Source organism: Vombatus ursinus, unplaced genomic scaffold, assembly GCF_900497805.2.
Source record: "Vombatus ursinus unplaced genomic scaffold, bare-nosed wombat genome assembly UNPS02009770.1, whole genome shotgun sequence".
Lineage (NCBI taxonomy): Eukaryota > Metazoa > Chordata > Mammalia > Diprotodontia > Vombatidae > Vombatus > Vombatus ursinus.
The window spans coordinates 7945823-7967088 of record NW_020949548.1 but is presented as its reverse complement, the minus strand read 5'-3'; the positions used below and the strand labels follow the sequence as shown (position 1 = coordinate 7967088).

At 39.7% G+C, this 21266-nt stretch overlaps 1 protein-coding gene across 4 annotated transcripts in view; it reads left to right on the top strand.

The window, feature by feature from the left end:
• Positions 1–21266, top strand: part of NAV2 (neuron navigator 2) — a 457081-nt gene that overhangs the window by 353468 nt on the left and 82347 nt on the right. For all 4 annotated transcript variants that reach the window (XM_027852625.1, XM_027852624.1, XM_027852627.1 and 1 more), the window contains exon 12: positions 19885–20023. In XM_027852625.1, the coding sequence (XP_027708426.1) occupies positions 19885–20023 (139 nt within the window). The remainder of the gene's footprint in view (positions 1–19884; positions 20024–21266) is intronic.

The window sequence follows — 21266 nt, the reverse complement described above, 5'->3', positions numbered from 1 at the left end:
GCCTCTTAGTGTTTCAAAAGCAACCACCCACAACAGTTGGGCATTGTTCAGTGTATTTATTCGCACGATCCCATCTGAATTTCTTAATTACAGGTGTGACCCCCTTCTCCTGACAGAATCATGACCCTCTCCTGCCATCCCCGTGGAGCACAATTCTCCTAGAGCCAGGATGCAGAACATTCTTTTTTCCCTCGAGGAGTCTAAATTGAGGAATCCAAAGCTCTTCTTCTCTCTGTCCTATCAATACTCAAACATCACTCAAAGCAGTTTATAAAGCTGTTAACTGCACTGATACCTATCTGCACTGCTTTCTCAGACTCAGTTCCCCATTGTTCTAGCTCCCACTACCTGAGCTAGGAATTTTAACAGCTGATTTGTGTGGGGCTGTGACAGTTATTGAAATTGGCACTGTGAGAAGGATGGGCTTTCTTTCATTTCTTTTGTGTGACCTGCACCAGTTTAATTCCTTTATGACAATTGGGGATTTGAATGTAATGAATGGCTACATTCCATCCTCTGCAGTCATATTCCTCAGGCACTTTTATTGAGAAATTTACGGTAATCACTGTTTCAGAGTTTTTTAAGCAACTTCTCTGCTCCCGGGCAACTTTTCACAGCTGACTTGATAGGAGCCCCTCTCCTTGACCTCTCTCTCTCTCTCCTTCAGCACTTCAGAGGTTAATTTGGAAGGGGATCAGATTTCCTCTCCGGGAAGTCGGGGGATGATCACCTTCTGGCTGGCCCTTTCATTCCTGTGTCTCTCAGGTTTGCTGAGGGCTCCGTTGAAAGCTAACCTTACTCATCTTGAAAAGCATATTATTCAAATGACAAATTGGATTCCCTGGCAAACTGTGATGATGGCCCAGCCAGCTGATGAAGCTGCTGTTACCATCCTGTAAGGCGAATTCGGAGGCTCTCTCTGGAGCTCTCCATGGACCACAGAGGAGGGACATGCTTTGGCCTGGGGGTGCTGCAAGGTAGGAGGTTTTTTCAGGATATTCTGAGGGGCTACCTTGCTTAAACGGGCTATGTTTAAAAGGAGATTAACTCAGGACGTGATGAAATTAACACGTTCATTGTGGATTTAGGACTGGAAAGTATACTAGGACTGAAACTGACCCATCTCCCCCTTTCCGACTTCATGGTAGCCTTGACTGTTTTCTAACAGTAAGCAGAACTCCAATGCCCTTGGTCAGTGTAAATATTTTCAAAATAATCTTATGAAACTGAACCACTGAGCCTTGGGAGTTGAAGTGCTTCAGATCTTGATTTTATCCCCTTCTGGAGCTGCGTCTGTCGATTTAGCAAATGAGAGAGAGAGAGAGAGAGTGTGTGTGTGTGTGTGTGTGTATGTATGTATGTATGTAAATGGGGGTGTGTGTAATTTGATCATAGGACTCTGATTAAAAATGCTTTCAAATGTGGATAGGGTCCTTTGGAATTAAGGTAATTTAACAACTCCCGGTAAAAATGTTGGTGGCTGCATTTGCTAAGCCTTCAAATTTCCGAATCTGTTCTTCCTACACAGAAGCCTCCAAAATGAGAGAAAACTGGTGTTTCAGGAAGGAGACTTTTTCATACCTGGTTAGTGGCATAACAGAAAAGACAGGTCAAATCTGATTTTGTAACAAAACTCTCCTGGTACCTTTGACTATTTGGACTCAGCCCAGACAAGCCTTCATGCTTCAGGGTTTAAGTGTGCTTTCCAAAGTGGAGGGTTGTCTTTGTTCCCAGGGTTAGGGACTTACCCAAGTATACCTGCATTATTTAAGGATTCATCCGGTTATTATCAGGTGCACTTTCTTTCAGTTTCCTATTAGCAAACTGTCATGCTTTAGCAGGAAGATAATCTATTTTGGACTCTGCTCCTTTCTGTGATGATGAACTGATGTAGTTTCTACCTGTTTATCTGTACTGTCTGAAACATAAGAGAAGTGTGGAACATGCGTAGTAATAGATACTTCTAATGCTTCTTCCAACCGGTTGGTTTTTTTTTTCTTTCAGAGTCAAGGTAGATTTGAGTCGTCTGTTAAAAAAAAAAAAAAGGGTACTAGATGTGCCTGGGGGAAAAGGACAGTGACCCTGAAGTTGGCCTTGTGCCACCTAGTTCTTACTCTTTGGAACACCTACGTACGTATAGTGAAGCAATTAGTCTCTTAGGAGGCTTAATTTATGAGATGTTCCTTTCGTCCTTGGAGGTTGGTAGGAAGAGCAGACAGAAAGGAAGGTGTTTTTGTTTTTTTTTCTCACACCCTAATGTGTTAATTTTGCTTTGAGCTATTGGCACTTGCTACCCCTACATGCCCTCAATAAGTTGTTCTGGGGACTCTGGGGGCTTGCTTTGCGGTTGAACCTTTCCCTTAGGTTTGAAGATGGCATTTTTTAAATGGTTGTTTCCTTAGCTGGGCTCCCTTCCCTTCCCTTCCCCAACCCCCACCTCCAGCCTTAACTAGGCTGAAGAACAAAGGTGGGGGGGGGGGAGGAGCTTCACACCAAAACTGCAAGACAAATTGGCAGGGTGCCTTCAAGTGTGAGGCAGTTTTCTTCCTAAACTTTCTAAACCAGCCCTGCTCTGGGCATCTGTGGAACTCCCCCTGACGTCATTGTCATTGGCAGCTTTGTGTGAGAAGCTGCTTGGAGAGCAGAATGATGACCTTTCTGGACCACCATTCTCTTCCTGACCAGAACTATAGGTCTAAGGGCATGGCTTTTAGCCTGCCTGGGGCTCAGTTCCATGTACAAGCTGGGGATGTTTTGAAGGATAAATTGATTGTGTTGATAAAATGCATTGTGATTTCTGGTAAAGAAAATTTAAAAATCCCACAGTAATGCATTTAAAAGCAACCTAAGTTATACTGAATGGTGGTAGTGTATTTATACTTAGTATGAATCCTTTTCCTTTTCCTTTCCTAAGAAAAAAAGAGTAAACTGGATTATAAAGCTTTTAAAAGTCAATTGAAAATCATTCAAATCATAACAAAATGGAATGGATCCCCAAATTGGGAAGCCAGGTGTAATGGTTACTTAACTGTATTGAACTTGGAATTAAGAAGACCTGGGTTCAGATCCTGTCTTTTATACTTAGTATGAATCCTTTTCCTTTTTTAAGAAAGAAAAAGAGTAAACGAATTTATAAGACTTTTAAAAGTCAAATGAAAATCACTAAAATCATAACAAACTGGAATGGATCCCCAAATTGGGAAGCCAGGTATAATGGTTACTTAACTGTATTGAACTTAGAATCAGGAAGACCTGGGTTCAGATCCTGCCTTTGTATAACCCTGGGGAAGTCATTTAACCTTTGTCCCCTGAATCTGCGATTTTATTGACATACGATCCTCCTCTAACCATGTAGGTTGGCACTTCCTTTGTAACTCAGTTTTCCAGAGTTGCCTAGATCATTGAGAAGTTGTGACATTCCCAAGACCTGAAGAACCCAGGTGTTCCTGGTTCTGAGGCTGACTCTTTATCCAGTACTATGCCCATGCTACCTTATACATCTTTGTATAAAATACATTCTAGGTAGTTTGAGGGGGCTGCTAGGTGGCACAGGGGATACAGTGCTGGGCCTGGAGTCTGGAAGACTATTCTTCCTGACTTAAAATTCAGCCTCGGATATTTATAGCTATGTGACCTTGGGCAAGTCACTTCACCCTGTTTGCCTCAGTTTCTTCATCTGTAAAATTATCTGGAGAAGAAAATGGCAAACCTCTTCGGTATCTTTACCAAGAAAGCCCCAAAATGGGTCACGAAGAGTCAAACACGACTGAAAATGACTAAACAAAGTTTGACGGGAAGAGAGAAGGACTGTGGGACAAGGAAGGTATAGGAGCTATAAGTCCAGGCTATCCTTCACCTTCCTTTCTGCATTGGGGCCTTCCTGTTTGGTGTATCCCCAGACTTGGACTTCTCTCCTTCAGAGGCTGGCCCTCTGTTCATGATGCCTTGCTGTCTTTCATTACCTCACAGGCTTGTTATGAGTGTCACATGAGAAGATGCAAGTCAGCTCTTTGCCAACTTTGAAGGCCTTTATCAATATTAGACATTATTATTGGAAAACATCCTATAAGGGGGAAAACACAACAGCCTCCTATAATGTATACATCTCCCTGAAGCACAGTATTCCACCAACTTGTGTCCCAGAACTTTGGAGGAGAGGAAACTCTTGACTGTAGCTTATCAGGCAATGTCTCCTGAATATCATGTCTCCTGAAACAATGAAAGAAAGGCTAAGTCATCCTGGCTGGGAGGGAGTTATGGGGTTTCAAGCAAAGGGATCTCCTCCCCACCCCCCACATCAGAGTAGAGGAATTTCACGCTTAATATGGACCACCTACTTAAGCTGGGAATGAGTTACACAATTGGGGCAAAGGTACTATAGGGTGAAACCTAACCCAAGGAGTTTTCAGCTCTGGAAAATTTCCTGAGTCCCCTTTATCATGGAGTTCATGTTTCTCTCTCTCTACTCCCTTCAAATCCTGAATAGATTGTCCTTGCACCTGGCCCAGTCAATATGGAGAAGCTCTTTCACACTATGGTGCCCCCTAACCACTGCAAGAATAAAGACAGAGAGAAGGAGAGGGAAAAAATAGACAAGAGACAGAGAGAGGGAGATGGAAAAAATAGACATGAGACAGAGAGAGAGAGAGACAGAGAGAAGAAAAATAGACAAGAGACAGAGAGAGGGAGAGAAAAAGAGAGGGAGAAGGAAAATAGACAAGAGAAAGAGAGAGGAGAGAAAAGAGAGGGAGAGGAAAAAATAGACGAGACAAAGAGAAGGAGAGAAAGAGAGAGGGAGAGGAAAAAATAGACAAGGAAGAGACAGACAGAAAAAAACCCAAAGACATGGGAGAAACAGAGAAAGAGAGAGAGAGACAGTCATACAGAGACAGAGGAGAGAAAAAAGAGATGGAAAGTCAAAGATACAAAAACAGACAAGGATGAAAGACAGAGAGAGAACATCTCTCAATTTTAAATTTTTTGCATTTAAAACACCTAATTCCTTTCTGCAATACTTGTAAGCCATATTTAACCCTTCTTCTCCCTCTGTAGCTTCCCTAGAGGGTGCTGGCATGTTTGCACACTGGTAGACGAGAAGGATTTGACATATTTGCTTGTATGCTTTTTAGTTAAACTATTCTCACCCTTTTTTTGAATCCCAAGTTGGGATTCATTTCTACATCTATGCTTGGAGCAGTCTCAGAAGCTTTTCTCTATTCTGTACACCAACAGCAGGTGACTTTGGGTGGGATTTACTTTTAAACTTTAAAATGGAGCTTTTCTTCCTCACTATTGCTGTTAAACTCTGCAGCCTTTGTTCTGCTCTCAGACATGTAGGAAGATGAGGACGTTCAGAACAGCATCATTTGGTTTGGGGCTTTCCTGATGAGTTCTCCCTGTTCCTAGGGGACGATTGCATGTTAGTATGTTGATGTGCTTTGGCACAGTCTTTAAAAAGAATTCTTACCATTAAACAGGTCTTTTGGAAGGGCCGATAGGAGCAGGGACGGAGGGCCCTTGCCCCACCAGTTTTAGAACAGTATAGAAAAGGCAAACCTGTTTTGTAGAACAAAGGGTTAACCTTCTGTCCTGTGGGAAATATTTGGAGGTGTTCCCTTTCCCCTCCCCAGGACCTCTGCATTTGGGGAGGCTCACTCCTCCACCCTGATGTCTCCTGTGGCCCTGGAGGCACTAGAGTTTCCCCAGGAACAATTGTTCCGAACAATAGCCAGAAAACCGGTCCACCCGTTCCACCAGTCAAGGGTTTTGCAACTTAATACAGTTGTCTGGCTGGGGCACTCTGACGATATAAATAGGGCTGCTGCTGCTTTTTTGAGAGCTGGAAATGGGAGCAGGTAAGGCCTGCATTCTTACACTGCCCTCTTTTGCTCACCAGTGTGAGATTAGTCACCTGGAATAAGCCTGGAGTGGAGCTTAAGCACACTGCTCAGGGTGGCAGAGAAGTGGAAGGAAGATCATGTGAATCTTTGTGGTCTAGAGAGATGCTCTCTCCCCACAAGCATCTGACCTGTCTAAGGGATTTGGCAAGATTGTTTGGTACAAACCATCATCCACCCTCCCCACAATCTCCCCAGAGAAACATATTATAATTCTCTGTTTCTACTAAATACTAGTGATTTATTAGGGAATGAGTGAGGGTCAGGCAAGAGAGATCACTGATATGTGCACTTTGCTGCTTTTGCTCATCATTTAAAATGTCTTTCCTTGAGTAAATAACATTATCTTACGTGTGGTCTAACAAGACCTCTCCTGGAGAATGCTGAGAAGATCCAGATTCATCTGTAATGCTACCCTAAGTAACTCGTTGAAAATTGGGTTCCTCTGTTTCTGTATGTGGACATCCTAGTGGAAAATTTCCGTGTTCTTCTCTGCTCGAGGGTTGGCTTCCCCTCCACCCACGTTTGTTTTGTGGATGGCCATAAATATCATACCTCTTGAATTCATGACTGTTAGAAGTTTCTTCCTGGTGGTTGGCTCCATAATAGTAACTAACCGCAGAATAGTTTCATGTCAAAAATGTGTTTCACAAATCTAAGATCCTTTCTCAGGGGACCTGATCTAAGGGAACGGTGGGCTGATTCTTTGACAAACTTGTTCTTCGGAGACATTTGGTAGAGCGGGAAGTGTTGGGAGCTGAAAAAATTAGCGATGATCTCACCTTCATATTTTATCGGCAGGCATATCTTAGCATTTTTGGTTTAAGCCATTTGAGAAGGGATCTGTGGCATTTGGATTCCTGACACAATGATGTCAGTATCTCCCAAAAAACAATGAAATCTGATCTTTTTGATGCCTCCTTTTGAAAAGAACCATTTAATTTTAATTTTTTTCTCAATTCTTTATTCATTTCTCTAGGAGTCTTTGGGCTCCTATTGGAGCCTCGTTAAAGAGTTAAGAATTTTTCCTGCAAAATAACGCTTATGTTTATAGGAAGCATGCATGATGTATTGCAAATAATGCTGCTAGACTGGGGAGTCCAATCTCTGCTAATAACCTGCCCCAGGACATTGGACAAATCTTTGGACATCCAGTTCTTCATTTGCAAAATGAGATGGAAATGGTTAAGTTCAGTGCTCCCTATACAATATGGGCTGTTATACAAATGTTTCCATGAATAATCATATTTCTTAAGTCTGTGATTCTCTGTATTTATGGCTCTCAACTTCTTTCAAAGTATCTTTTGTTTAGAATATTGATTTAATCTTTAATTCTTTCAAATAAGAAACATTTATTTTTCAACTTCTTATTCTCTAAAATTCTGCACTTTAATGATTTTCTTTATTAGTGATTTCCCAGGATCCTCTCTGTCTCCTTGGATAAATTTGATTTTTTTATCTGCAGCTAGACTGTCATTTTTGGGGTAGGGATGATTAGTGTATTATTAGGATTTTAAAGTTGTTCAATTTCTGTGTGTTTCAAGAGTGGTTATGAGAGTATATTAGCCAAGGTTTAATCACAGTCCTTTGAGACAAGATGGCATCATCCTGGCTGCTCATCATAGCTTACGTAAGTATTGTCTGACTTAGGATGAGGTACATTCTGTTCCATGATGTGAACTTAGTGTTTTTTGAGATCTTTGATTATGGTTCTGAATTAAAAAAATGTTTCCTTTTGTCCCCATAAACTATCAGTGCATCCTAAACATTCCAGTATTTTGGCAAATATTCACTGTGGTAGAATGGCATTGAAAGCTGCCACTTATTGCCTATATGACCTTGGGCAACTTAACCTATCTTGGGGCCTATTTTCTCTTTTGTATAATGAATGTGTTGGCCCCAAAGACTTCTGAGATCCCTCCCAGCCCTAAATCTATAATCCCGTGTTTAGTTATCTGTAAGTACCCTTTCAGATCTAAATCTGTGATCCAGTAGAATGTAAGGTACTTGAGTACTAGGAAGGACTCTCTCGCACTCTCTCTGTCTCTCTCTCTCTCTCTGTCTCTCTCTCTCTGTCTCTCTTTGTCTTTTTATCTTAAGTACCTACTATAGTGCCTGGCACATAATAAATGTTGTTTGAATGATTTAAAGACCAAATTAATATTACAATAAAAGACATGTCACAAGAGGTTGAGAGCAACAAAACGATCATAGATTGATGAAATATGATTGTGCCTGGAAAAATTTTGTAATAGCCCATCTTATGAATTGTTCTATACATTGTATGCGTTCTTGTGGTGTGTACAGTACAGAAGACATGGTGAAGTTTGTGTGGCAGTAATGATAACTGGCCCTAGGATTTCTGGTCATAAATCCCACAAAGAACACTCAACATTAAATGATTTTAAATAGCCCACACAATTCTGGGGACACATAAAAGAAAAAAGTGTTCCCCTTTTTTTCAAACTACATTTCTTCATATTTGGATTGAAAAAATAATAGTTGCCGTAAGCATAAGGCAAATTCAGTACTGTGATTTTGAGTTCTTTATTCCTGTAAGAATTGGGGAATGCTGGCAGTCAGTAGTATTAACATTATTTATTACGCTGAATGAAGAAGGTTGTCTGGAGACCCCATTGCAAACTTCAGAGTGGATATTCATCTTTGGCCCAGTTCTTCTCTGAGGGGTTTTGCATTTTCATGGACTTTGCAGGAGATTACAGCCCAGGAAAGAACTTCGGAGCCCAGAAGGCTTTCACAGCTTTACAGGATGATGCTGTATAAGATTCTGATGTGATTCTCCCCACTTCCTCCCTCCATCCAACGTACCTGACTTCAACCAACACCCTTTCGCATACATAAGATGAAATGACTTCTTGGAGAAGGGGGTGTAACTTGACTTGTGGGAAGAAAGTACTGCAGCCTGTAAATGCTACAATCATCAATCTGCTCAGTAGTTGGCAAGGGGCAGTGGTCCTATTCTCTAAAGACTCTGCCAGCTAGATGAGATATTGTTATGATTTTTCAGAGCGTGGCTTTTGACATAGAGGTAAAGGATGGCTGTCCTTTTAGTCATTTAGCAATTCTCTACCATCAATATGCCTTTTACACCATCTTCCTTTCTCTTCTCTGTGCTCCCCCACACACACCCTGCTTGCCCTCTCCTTTTTTCTCCTATCCTCCCATTCCATTTTCTCTATTTTTTTCCATTCCTTTCCTCTCCCTGTGCCTTAGACCTGCCAATGGTACCCGAGGGAATCTCTGTGGCCTGGAGCAGAGCATATTCAGCAAACTGCTGAGCACTGCTGGAACACATTGAAACCAGTCATTTGCCCTATTTTCAGAGTCAAATTCAGTAAGGCCTCATTAATTCAACCCCTAATAATAACTGGGCTGAAGGCCAGGCTGAAATTTACCCAAAGTGATAGTGTAAACAAGATACTAAGAGGGAATATTTAAGATAGTTTAAAAAAAAGAAGAAATTTTTCCAATACCCTCAAAAGGACTCATGGTTATACAGTCAACCAATATGCTAAGCATTAATTATATTTATCTATTGGGCTACCTCCTGACTTTACATTGAGCTTTGCATTGAAGATAAAATGATCATTTCTGCATGTTACAGGGTAAAGGTGAGGGGTTGTCCAAATGAGATAATGTTTGTAAAGTGCTTAACATATTACTCAGCACATGGTAAGTACTGTATTTGTCATACATACCAAATAATATCTGAGATTTCTTCCCTGTATGAGATAGATTCAGAGTCTCTGTCTGACTGTGAGCACTAAATTCTAATAGGTACATTAACAAATTGGAAGACATTCAGAGAAGGGTAACCAAAATGGTGGGGAAGCTCACAACCAAGCCATATGAGGACCAATTGAAGGAACCAGGAAAAAGGAAGTTATGATTGGACAGTGTTGTTACGCTCAAGTAATTAATTGAAGGGTCCTACACATGGAAGGAGGGATTAGACTTTTGTTGCTTGGCCCCAGCAGATGAAATTAGGAGCTGACAGAAGGAAGTTAGAGAGGAACAGATTTTGGTTCAATTTCAGTATAGCAAACAGGGTTCAGGGTCAACTTTGTAGAGATATGACTGGAGCTATGTATGCCCTGCCCTAGTCAACAGCCACACCAACCCTCAACCCTCTCTAATCTAACTGCCTTCGGCTTATTTCCTTATTAAAATGCTAGAAAATTGAGGGATATGTTCTGATATTTCCACTTAAATTAATAGATATTCACAAACACTGTCAATTAATTAGCTCATAGCCCTTACCTATAGTTTTTATAGTTTACCTATAAATTTTCTTCCCTCTTTCAGTATCAAACCTATCAAACCTCCATCTCATAGAATTAGACAAACCTCAGTGTTTACTGGCTATGCAATATATTAACTTCCACAAACAATGCAAAGACATAGTTAACTATTTCAACACTGTATCACAGATAAAAAAGATCCCAGCAAGAACATCCTTTAACCATAAATTGCAACTGCTGACTCCTCCAAGTACCTCTGCAAACATAGTTCTCTCAGGATGGTAATCAAAGTCTCACAAGAAAGAATTTTCTTCAGGTTATCTTCTCCAAAACATTTCATCTCCACAGGGTAAGAGTTAAACGTACTTCTCTCGGGAAATATTTCTTCCACTTCTCCTGGACACTTGACTCAGCAAAGAAGTCCTCTTAGTCCTTTTTCTCTGTGCTTCATTTATCTCTCTATAGCCGTAACAATGAACTCTCTCCAGAATTACAATTAAATGATAACTCCTCAAGATTCTATCTTAAAGTTACAGAAACAATATTCATAGTCTTTATGAAAGGGTTATGGAAGCTAGGATATATAGTTAAAATTTCTTTTACGAGGTTTTCTTTTTTCATCACAATTTTGTTTTTTAAATTAAAGATTTTTTAAAAATTAACAATTCTATTTTTTCTCCCTCCTACCTCAATCCCATTGAGGAAAAAAAAAACAAATTCTTTGTAACTAATATGTATAGGCAAGCAAAACAAATTCCTTCATTGGTTGTGTTTAAGGAATATATGCTTCATTCTGCATCTTGAGTCCATTACCTCTCTTGTCAGGAGGTGGATAGCATGCTTTATTATGAGTCCTATAGAATCATAGGTTGTCATTGTGTTAATCAGAGTTCTTATAGCTTTCAGAGTTGTTTGTTTGTACAGTGTTGTTTTCTATAAGTTATTCTCCTGATTCTGCTCATTTCATTCTTCATCAATTTCTAAAAGTCTTCAAGATTGTTCATTTTTATATTGATTTTATAATACAAGTTATTCTTCTGTTTCTGCCTACTTTACTCTTTCAGTTCATGCAAGTCTTCCCATCTCTCTTTGAAATCATGTATTTCTTCATTTCTTACAACACAATATTTTCCCATCACATTCGTATATCACAATTTGTCCAACTATTTCCCATTTGATGTTCATCTCAGTTTCCAGTTTCTTGCTACCACAAAAAGAATTGCTATAAATATATTTGTACATATAGGACCTTTTCCTCTTTCTTTGATTTGTTTTGGTAGTGATTTAGCTAAGTCAAAAGGCATGCACTGTTTATTAACATTTTTGTGTATAATTTCAAATTGCTTTCCAAGATGTCTGTATCCATTCATAGATCCATCAATAGTGCATCCATTTTCCTGTTTTCCCATAGCCCTTTCAAGACTTGTCATTTTCTTTTATGTGTGATATGGGTGGAATGGAACCTCAGAATGGCTTTCATTTACATTTGTCTAATTATTAGTGATTTGGAGCATTTTTTTCCATATAATTGTAGCTACTCCGGGTTTCTTTTATTGAAAACTGTCTGTATCATTAGACAATTTTTCATTTAGGTATTAGACCTTATTCTTATAAATTTGAATCAGTTCTTTATATATATTAGAAATAAGATCTTTGTCAGAGAAACCAGATATAAGCATGACCTACATGTTGGAGATATTGTTGGGAAGATTCCTATTCAGATATGAATTGAATGAGAACTCTTTGTTCCCTTTTAATATCTGCTTCTCTATAATTAATGAAAATCCCCCACAGTCTCTACAAGACAAGATTGAATGAACATCTTATGCTACCATGAGTAGTTAAAAGTGATAGAACTGTATTTCTTTAAACATTTTATGTCAAATATTTTTGCCAAGATTTACATTTTGATTAATTACTTCAAATCACTATACTTTTAATAATGGATATAGTGTTTTCTAATACCATAGTTTTTATAAGGAATTTCATTACAAGGAGGTAAAAATAACAGGTCTAATACCTAACATTTATACAACGCTTTAAAGTTTGCAGAACACTTTATAAATATTCTCCCATTTTATCCTCACAACAACCCTGGGAGGTAGGTGCTATTATTATTCCCATTTTTCAGATGAGGAAACTGAATCAGACAGAGGTTAAGCAACTTGCTCAGGGTCACCCAGCTAGAAAATATCTGAAGCTATATTTGAACTCAGGTCTTCATGATTCCAGGTCCAGAACTCTAGGGATAATGTTCCAAGACATAGATTTCCCTAAGAATCTCATTGGGGAACTTCTTTCTCATTATCCCCTCCAAGCAAAGTGGAGTATGACTAGCTGTCCTTTTGGTCCCTATATAACTCAGAAGCCACTCCTATGTGACCTAGCCATCTAAGCATTTTTAGGGTGTGATCTTTTGCTAGGTTGGGCCCCGGCCCACCCACAGGAAGTCTGTATCTAAGGCTGTGCTTGCCCCCTCCTCTTTAGCTGCAGCTTACTGCCAACTCTGGCTAAGAAGGCTACAAACTCCCCAGCACCACCACTACCACCCACCCCTCCATAATCATCTCATTAAAAAGGGTTTCGTTCCCAGAGCATTTGTTAATTGAAGTGTTAAAATAATTTGAATTATTTTAATGGTAGGTGTGTTTTTTTTTTCTTACTTAGAAATAGAAGGCTAAGAATGATGGTCCAAGAATCTATGTGCTGTAATCTCCATCCTGTGGAAGATTTGTTGAATGATTAATTAAAGGATGAATTCCCCTGAGGTGCTAACTGAGGGCTGTATCAGTCATGAGAAATTATCACTGGGCCTCAACCCAGTTTGAAAGATCTTATCATAAGCACAGGATCCAGAAATGCCAACATTAAGAGGAGTAAACCCAATGTCCTTCCTCTTTCCTCTGTCTAGGGGTTTACCTAACATAGTCATACTTAGTAAAACAAGCCCAATGCCTTAGCTTTGGGAGAATCCTTATAAACCACCTAGCCCAGCCTCCCTCTAGTCCAGTTAAGGATTTTTATGTATAGTGATAAAAATTCCAACATCCAAAAGGCCTTCTTTTTCTCCTTCAAGAACAGATGAATGTCTTCCCTCACCTTTTACACCCCAGTTACTATTTCAGTTCAGTCCAATTCAACGCCATCACCCTTCCCAAAGATACTATCCTTTGGTGCCTGCCAGAGATGCCAGACATGTTGCTGTTCATTTCAGTGGTGAATTTTCAGCATCACACTTCAATGTCGAAATGAAATACTACTTCTGGGAAGTAGACTGAAGGTGAGGCAGCTCAGAAGGAGCTAACCATGAAGGATCCAAATATGTCACCTTCGCATTTCCATGTGATCGGTCAGTCAGTGAATAGATGTTTATTCAGCATCTACCATGTGCCTCCAGGCCCTGGGTCAAGTGCTGGGGATATGAAAAGTTTCTATTCTCAAGGAGCTCACAGTCTAAAGGGGTAGACAACATGCAAACAATTGTGTCCAAACATGCTGTTTGTAGCATAAATTTGAAATAATCAACAGAGATAAGTGACTAGAATTAAGCGAGATTGAAAGAGGATTCCTGTAGAAGAGAGATTTTAATTGGGACTTGAAGGATGCCAGGGAAGTCAGAAGGCAGAGATGTGGAGGGAGAGCTTTCCATGCCTGGAGGACAGCAGAGAAAATGGCCAAATTTGAGAGATGGAGTGTCTATTTTGAGGAACAACCGGGAGGCCATTGTCTTTGGATTGTAGAGCATGTGGTGGAGGGAGGGGTAAGATGGAAGAAGACTCGAAAGGTAGCAGGGCAGGTTAGAAAGGACTTTGCATGCTAAACAGAATCGCACAGTTGATCATGGAGGTGATAGGGAACCATGAGAGTTTATGGAGCATGGTCAAGAAATATCTGTGTTTGGGGCTCAGTGCTAGACGCCGTGGAAGTTACAGAACTGAATAAAAGACAGACCATGCCCTAAAAGCTTATCATCAGGTGGGATATGCTGATGTCTAAGTCATTTGCCTTGATCTTCGAAGCCGTGAATGTGCCTCCCTTCAAGGATGTACTCAATTTGTAAGCTTCATGATATTACAAGTTATCATGTCTATTATTCCCTAATTACCCTCTCTTTTTGTCTGTGTCTTAAAAGATTTTCAGAGTATTTTTATACCTTTCAATATCCATTTAGAAACACCCCCCTTAAATTATTTCCAGTTTTTCTCTTTTGTAGTCCTTCAGTTTTGTTAACTGTACCTATTTCTGACTCTAGAATTCTATTCAATTCCCCAAGTTCAATTTCAATTCAACTAATAATTATTAAGCAACTGCCATGTGTAATGGACTGTGCCAAGTGCTAGAAATAGAAAGTCTGAAAGTCTTCCCTCAGGGAGCTTACATGCCACACGGAATGTATAGTCTACATTTATTGCGTTTAAGAGCATTTTACTGGGGTTGTAGGAAACAGACTAGTTTCCTGTCCTCATGGAACTTTCAACCTAGTAGATAACACATAGATCCAGATGACTCTAGTGGAAGGCAGAATGCGATAACTATCATCAGAGAAATAGAATGTGTTAGGTGAGTGCCCCCAAGAGAGTATTTTTAGGTGGGAGGACCTTAGGAAAGGTTTCATGGAGAGTTTGACATTTAGCCTTAAATCATGGAGAGATAGAATTTTAAAGATGGAATTTAAAGAATTTTAAAGAAGAGAAAGAGCAGCTTTGATGGATTAATAGTATGCACAAAGGTCTAGACATGGGCAACTATAGGGCCCACATACAGGAAACAGTGCAGACTAATAAAAGTCATCTTGGTGGAAGGACCAATGGTCTTGGGATAAGGAAAGGAGCTTGATCTCTTCTAATTCTTTGACTGTTACCTTGGACTAATCACTTTTCTCTGAATCTCACTTCCCTCATCTCTAAAATGAGAGCTTTGAATTGAAGGATTTTTGAGGGCCTTTCTAGGTCTGACTTCCTCTGATTCTAGCTCTCTGTTCTGTGACATATTACCTCTATTTGTTCTCTCAAATAGCATTAACCTTTTAAACCACTTTCCCATTGTAAATTCTGGTTGATTTGAAGCCGTTCTTACCTCTTCATCTCTCTTGGCATTACATATTTAAGTTCACTCTACCCAAAGGTCATTTGTGTTTCTGTGTTGAGTTTCTCCTTTCTCTCTCCTCCCTTTTACCTAGGGAATACTTGCATTTTACTGATAGACTTTCAGAGAGGGGGGATAGAATCTTTATTCATTTTGGTTTATCTTGTATTATTAATCTCTTGAAATCTCTTGATGTTTTTGCACTTTATTGTTGTCCATGTTAACACTTGCTAATTCTGCCTCTACCATGCATTTCATTGACCTGTTTATTTTCGTTTTAGATTAGAAGTTCTTAACCAGGTTCCACCCCCTTTTTTAAAAAAAAATTATAACTGCATTTCTATATTATTGGTTTCCTTTGTAACCCCATGTATTTTATTTTATGTGTTTAAAAACATTATTTTCAGAAGAAGTCCATAGGCTTTCCCAGACTGCCAAAGGGGTCCATGGGCTTTCCCAGACTGCTCAAGGAGTACATGACGCTCAAAAATGTTAAGATTCTCTCCATTAGGTCATTGATAAGGATAGTATATGAGGCCAAAGAAACACATTCCTTGGTCCTAAGTTTTCTTTTCTTAGTAGGTCACTATGAGACATGACTTCTAGGCCTAGTCATTTCATGATTTTATATGGAAATATTCAGTGTCTCAGTCTTTCTTATTTCCCTTCTATTTCTTCCATTTGCTCTCCTCCCTTCAATGAAATACTGTCTATAGAACATAATACTTGACCAGAAGTTGCCAGACCTAGTCTTATGACCAGGATTGACTGGTCATTACTGTGCAGTCAGTCATTGGCCTGCATGCACCCTTTGCCTTGGTTTCCTTATCTATAAAATTAAGGGTATTTTCCTCTTACAAAACTATCTTGGAGTCACATGCAAGAATTGGTGTGAAAATGTTTAAACATGATTGTTTCTTCTCTGGTGTGTTTCTGACTAGATGTCTTTCTGTTTCTGAATTGAATCATGGATGAGTTGCAATTTCCATAATATTAAGGAAATACTCTGTATCCATGCAGATTTTTAGGCATTAGTTATTAGACACATTCTCCTAAAGCACCTAGCATGGAACCTTGCACACAGCAGACATTTGATAACTACGTGTTGAATGAATGAACCATGTCTGCGTCAGCAAGGGCATCAACATTAACATGTCTAAAACTTGGCTCACTTTTCCACCAAAACCTGTCTCTCTCTCATTATTTTGACTGATGGCATCACCTCTTTCCAGTAACCCAGACTAGAAATCTGAGTCATCTCTGATTTTTCCCTTTACTGGACACATTCAATCAATTGCAACATCTAGTCAATTCTGACATCTTTCTAATTTTCTATATGCTTTCCATTTCCCATTTCAGACCCCCATTATCTCTCACCTGAACTACTGTAACATCTTCCTTACTGGTCTCTCTGCTTTATCTCCAGTCCATTTTCCAAAGGTTCTTGTTTGAGTTCACAAGGGCTAGTGTGATCACCAAAGCAGGAGGGCATGATGTACTCAACACCAACTTGGGAAGAATAGCGTGTGCTCATCTGCCTTGGGCTCACAGAACACTCTCTGTTGAAGGAGGATGATCAGTAGGAAAGCTTCTAGAATTTAACGCTGGAGAGGCCTTGAGGATCATCTAGTCCAACCTGTATTTTCCAGATTAGGAAACCGAGGCCTGGAGAAGGGGAAGTATCTTGCCCAAGATCATATAGGTAGTAAGGGCATTTGAAGTCAGGTCATGAGTCCAAAACAAATTAACAGGATTCCAGAGCAAAAATTTTATTGCTCAAACACTAACAATGTTTCCACCCAACCCCATCCCACCCAAAAAAATCATGTCAGGGTGCTTTTTCTTCAATGAGACCTTAAATCCTTAACTTGAATAGCAGTTGTAACTACAGATCTCCCCATTAATCAAAGAGTATTGGACTTGGAGTCAAGAGCCCTGAGTTCTAATGTGACCTCTGGCACTTCCAGCCATGTGATCTTTGGCAAGGGGCTTCACCTGCCTGAGCCTCAGTTTCTTTATCTGTCAAATTGGAATAATGATATACTATCTCCCTCATAGGAGTGTTGCAAAGAAAGGACCCACAGATATGAGATGGTATTTTTTTCCCGGATCTCCTGACTCTCCAATGATACAATGATGGGGAGGCAGTCATTTAAGGAAGTGGAAACACATGAGTCAAGACCTTTATGTCTATGGATCCAATGTACCTTCCTGAGTCATCTTGCTAGTAGGTACATGCTAAATAAGGCATCTCCTAAGCCCATGTGGTCCCATGTTTAGGACCCTCACTTTTTTTCTGCTTATCAATATCTAATAATAACTAGCCTTTACTTAGTGAGCTTAAGGTTTGCGAAGCACTGACTCTATAACCATCCTGTGAGGTGATTGCAAATATTATCCTTATTTTCCAGCTAATGAAACTGAGACTCAAAGAAATTTAAAACATCAAAAAACTCTTGCCCACAGCACCAAGTAAGCACATGTCAGAGGTCACATTCAAACTCAGATCCCAAGACCCTAAGACTAGATTTCTTTCAACTGCACCACATTGCTTTGCAGACTTTCCCTGGATTCACATTCAACTTGATTAAATGGATTTTGGAAGAAAAAGATATGAATGTTGAAGGAGATTGTGATGGAAAGCAACTTTCAATAATAAGCAGTTGTCTCCTTACCTGATTGGCATGGGAAAGTCAGGAAGCACACTGGCTAGTTGAACAATACCAGCATTCTCATTTGCTTTAGGGACTATGAGTGCCTGGTTATTCTTGGATGCCAAGTGACCCTGTTTCTAACCTGTTGTAGAAGCTGTGCAGAATAGCATCATGGACAGCAGCTGGACTTACCAAGGAAGCTGATCATTTGTTACCTAGCTACAGTTTTCCAACAAGTTGGCCTTGCCTCCATTTTGCTTTGGCAGTGAAGCCTGCTTTTCCCCCACCAGAGTCCTCCATGCATGCTTTGTTTTCTTTTTCTTTTCTTTCTTTCTCTCTCAACCACTTTCCAGGAATAATCTCTGCCTGCTGAATCTATTCTCAAAGTAAACCTGAAAGGTGGTGGTTGGTTTCAGTAAGGTCTTTTGACTATAGAATTGGTTATGGGAATATGTATGGTCCATATTTACATAACACTTTCAGGTTTGAAAAATGCTTTTTATACATCATCTTATTTGATCTTAGCAATAATTAGGCAAGAAAGGCACCATTATTTTTCCCATTTTACAGCTAAGGAAACTGATGCTCAGAGAGGTAAATGGTTTGTCAGGATCACGTAGCTGGTAAACAACAGAGGTAGAATTCTTATTTCAAGTCCAGCACTCTAGCCTATATAAAAGTGTCTATAAACCAAGCAACCTCAATTTGCTGCAAAAACACAAAGGCTCATGGGGGAAATTGGGCATCTAATGTTTATAGCCTATAACTGATACTAAAATAAGGTTAGCTATTGTACAATGATTCAGAATAGCTGACCGAATGACAGTATCGATAAATCAATGCAATGGAATACGATAATGCAATCAAGATTGATAAGTTTGAGAAATAGGAATAATGAGTAGCTAGTATTTATATAACACTTTGAGCTTTGCAAAGGGCTTTGCAAATATTATCCTATCTGATCCTCACAACAAGCCTGTAAGGTAGGTACTATTATCACTCCCATTTTGCAGATGGGAAAACTAAACCTGAAACGGAATGGGGAATTAAGTGAGTTACTCAGGGTCACACAGCTGGTAAATATCCAAGGCCAAATTTGAACACAGATTTCCTTAGTTCGAGTTCACTGTGCTACATGGTTGCCCCCATATAAAAGAATCTGAGATAATCTGGATAGGAATGATGTAAAATAAAGCAGAAAATGAGGATCATAGCTTATAATTTGACTCTATTGGATGAAAATATATCCACAAATGTATAGGGATACAGAAGAAGAAAATTAGGGGGATACAGTGAGTAACTCAGCTGTTATGGATATTTTACATGTTGAAATCCATTTATTCAAATGTATAATTATATGATATGTTTAATTTGTTGATCATAATCAAATGATTACATATAACAATTTTGTTGGCCACAATCTTAACAGAAGCATTATATAGTAGTAGATGAAGGGAAGGGAATAAATGTTTATATTGTGCTTACTATGTGCCAGGCACTATACTAGGCTTTTTTTTTTTAAAACAAAGATCTCATCTCAATAACCATGCAAGGTAGGTGATAATATGGTTGAGGAAACTGAGGCAAACAGCAGTTAAGCAGTTAAGTGACTTGCCTAGAATTAGGTTTTGCGACTGTGAACTCTAACATTACACACTGCAAAGAAGATGGGGACCTGAATTGGTAGAGGGAATTTCTTCCCCAGGGATTTCCCTATACCTATCTCTAATCATAAGAATGGCATTTATTACGTATTCATTATTCTGAACATTAAGATGTTCAGAATAAATCATTGAAATGTTAGCTCTCCTGCCGGTAGACAGAGAGTTGTTACTGTTCAGATGAGTCACAACAAATGAAAACTAGCTTTATTTCTGCGGTTTTATTACATTGGGAGGATTCAGGGGTGGTGCTTCTCGTCTGTGTTTGCTCCTCCATGGCTCTAGTGTGGAAGGCTCCAATTTTCTGATTTGTTGGTTTCTGCAGCTGGGATGACAGCAGCTCTGTTAGCAGTGGGATCAGCGACACCATAGACAATCTCAGCACTGATGATATCAACACCAGCTCCTCCATCAGCTCCTATGCCAACACTCCTGCCTCCTCGAGAAAAAACTTAGATGTGCAGGTGAGTTGCCCCAGGTGGAATGTGGAACCAGTCCCAAGCAACCCTCTGGGAAGACAGCAGCAGACCTGAAGGGAGGGAAAAGAAGGGCTGGGGTGGGGTGTGTTAGTGGACCTCCACCCCTGCTAAGGGGGCTTCTGGCCCCTTGGAGGCTCTTGCTAACTCTTAGCTGGGGCTCAAGAAAAAGAAGTCAAGTTCAATGTCTTGACATGATAACAGCTGTGGAAAGAAGACTAGAGTAGGAGCTTAAAAATATCTCGGTTAGGTAACCCTAAATTCTGGTCTGAGCTCTGATGTTACATCTGTTTTGCTGAAGGCAAGTGATTTTTTTTCTTCTCTTCTGAAACAAGGGGTTTGAGTCAAATGTCTCTCTTCTACCTGTAACATTTTGTGATTCTGGTAGGATACTACCTCATATTTGTTTCTGAAGTGCTTTCTGAAGGGAATACTTTCACTAAATTTTACCTCCTTTTACCTTAAAATGCTTTTATTATGCTGTATTATGGAAATACTTGTTTTGTTCCATAAATTAAAAATAAAATAAACTTTTAAAAAAAATGTTCACAAAATCATAGAACTAGAAAGGATCCCTGGGGCTCTTTCCAATCCCTAATTTTACATATAAGAAACTTGAGGTCTATAGAACTGGAAAGTGGTTTGCTTAAGGCCACATAATTAATAAGTATAAGAGCTGGGATCTAAATCTTGTTCTCTTCCTCTGGGGAGCAGTTAGGTGGCACAGCGGATAGAGCACTGAACTTGGAATCAGAGAGACTCATCTTTCTGAGTTCAAATCTGGCCTCAGACCCTGGCTATGTGACCCTGGGCAAGTCATTTAACTTTGTTTACCTCAGTTTCCTCATCTGTAAAATGAACTGGAGAAGGAAATGGCAAACCACTCCAATATCTTTGCCAAGAAAACCCCAAATTGGGTCACGAAGAGTCAGACACAGCTGAGCAACAATTCTGCCTCTAAATCTGATGCTCCATGATACTATGGGTAGCTATTCACCAAAAGAAACTCAGGCATATACCAATAACCCAGTCATTGACTGGGTGCTAGGACCAAAACTCCAATCTCTTACATAGGTTTCTAGTTTCAGTCACGTTGTTATGCCAACACTGATGTCTTTGTCCTGATTCATTTTCCTCCTTTCCTTTTCTCTCCCCATTTCCCTTCTCCCTTCTCCTCTTCACTTTCCTCTCCTGTTTATTTTTTTTTTTTTGAGACCATGTCTCCCTGTCT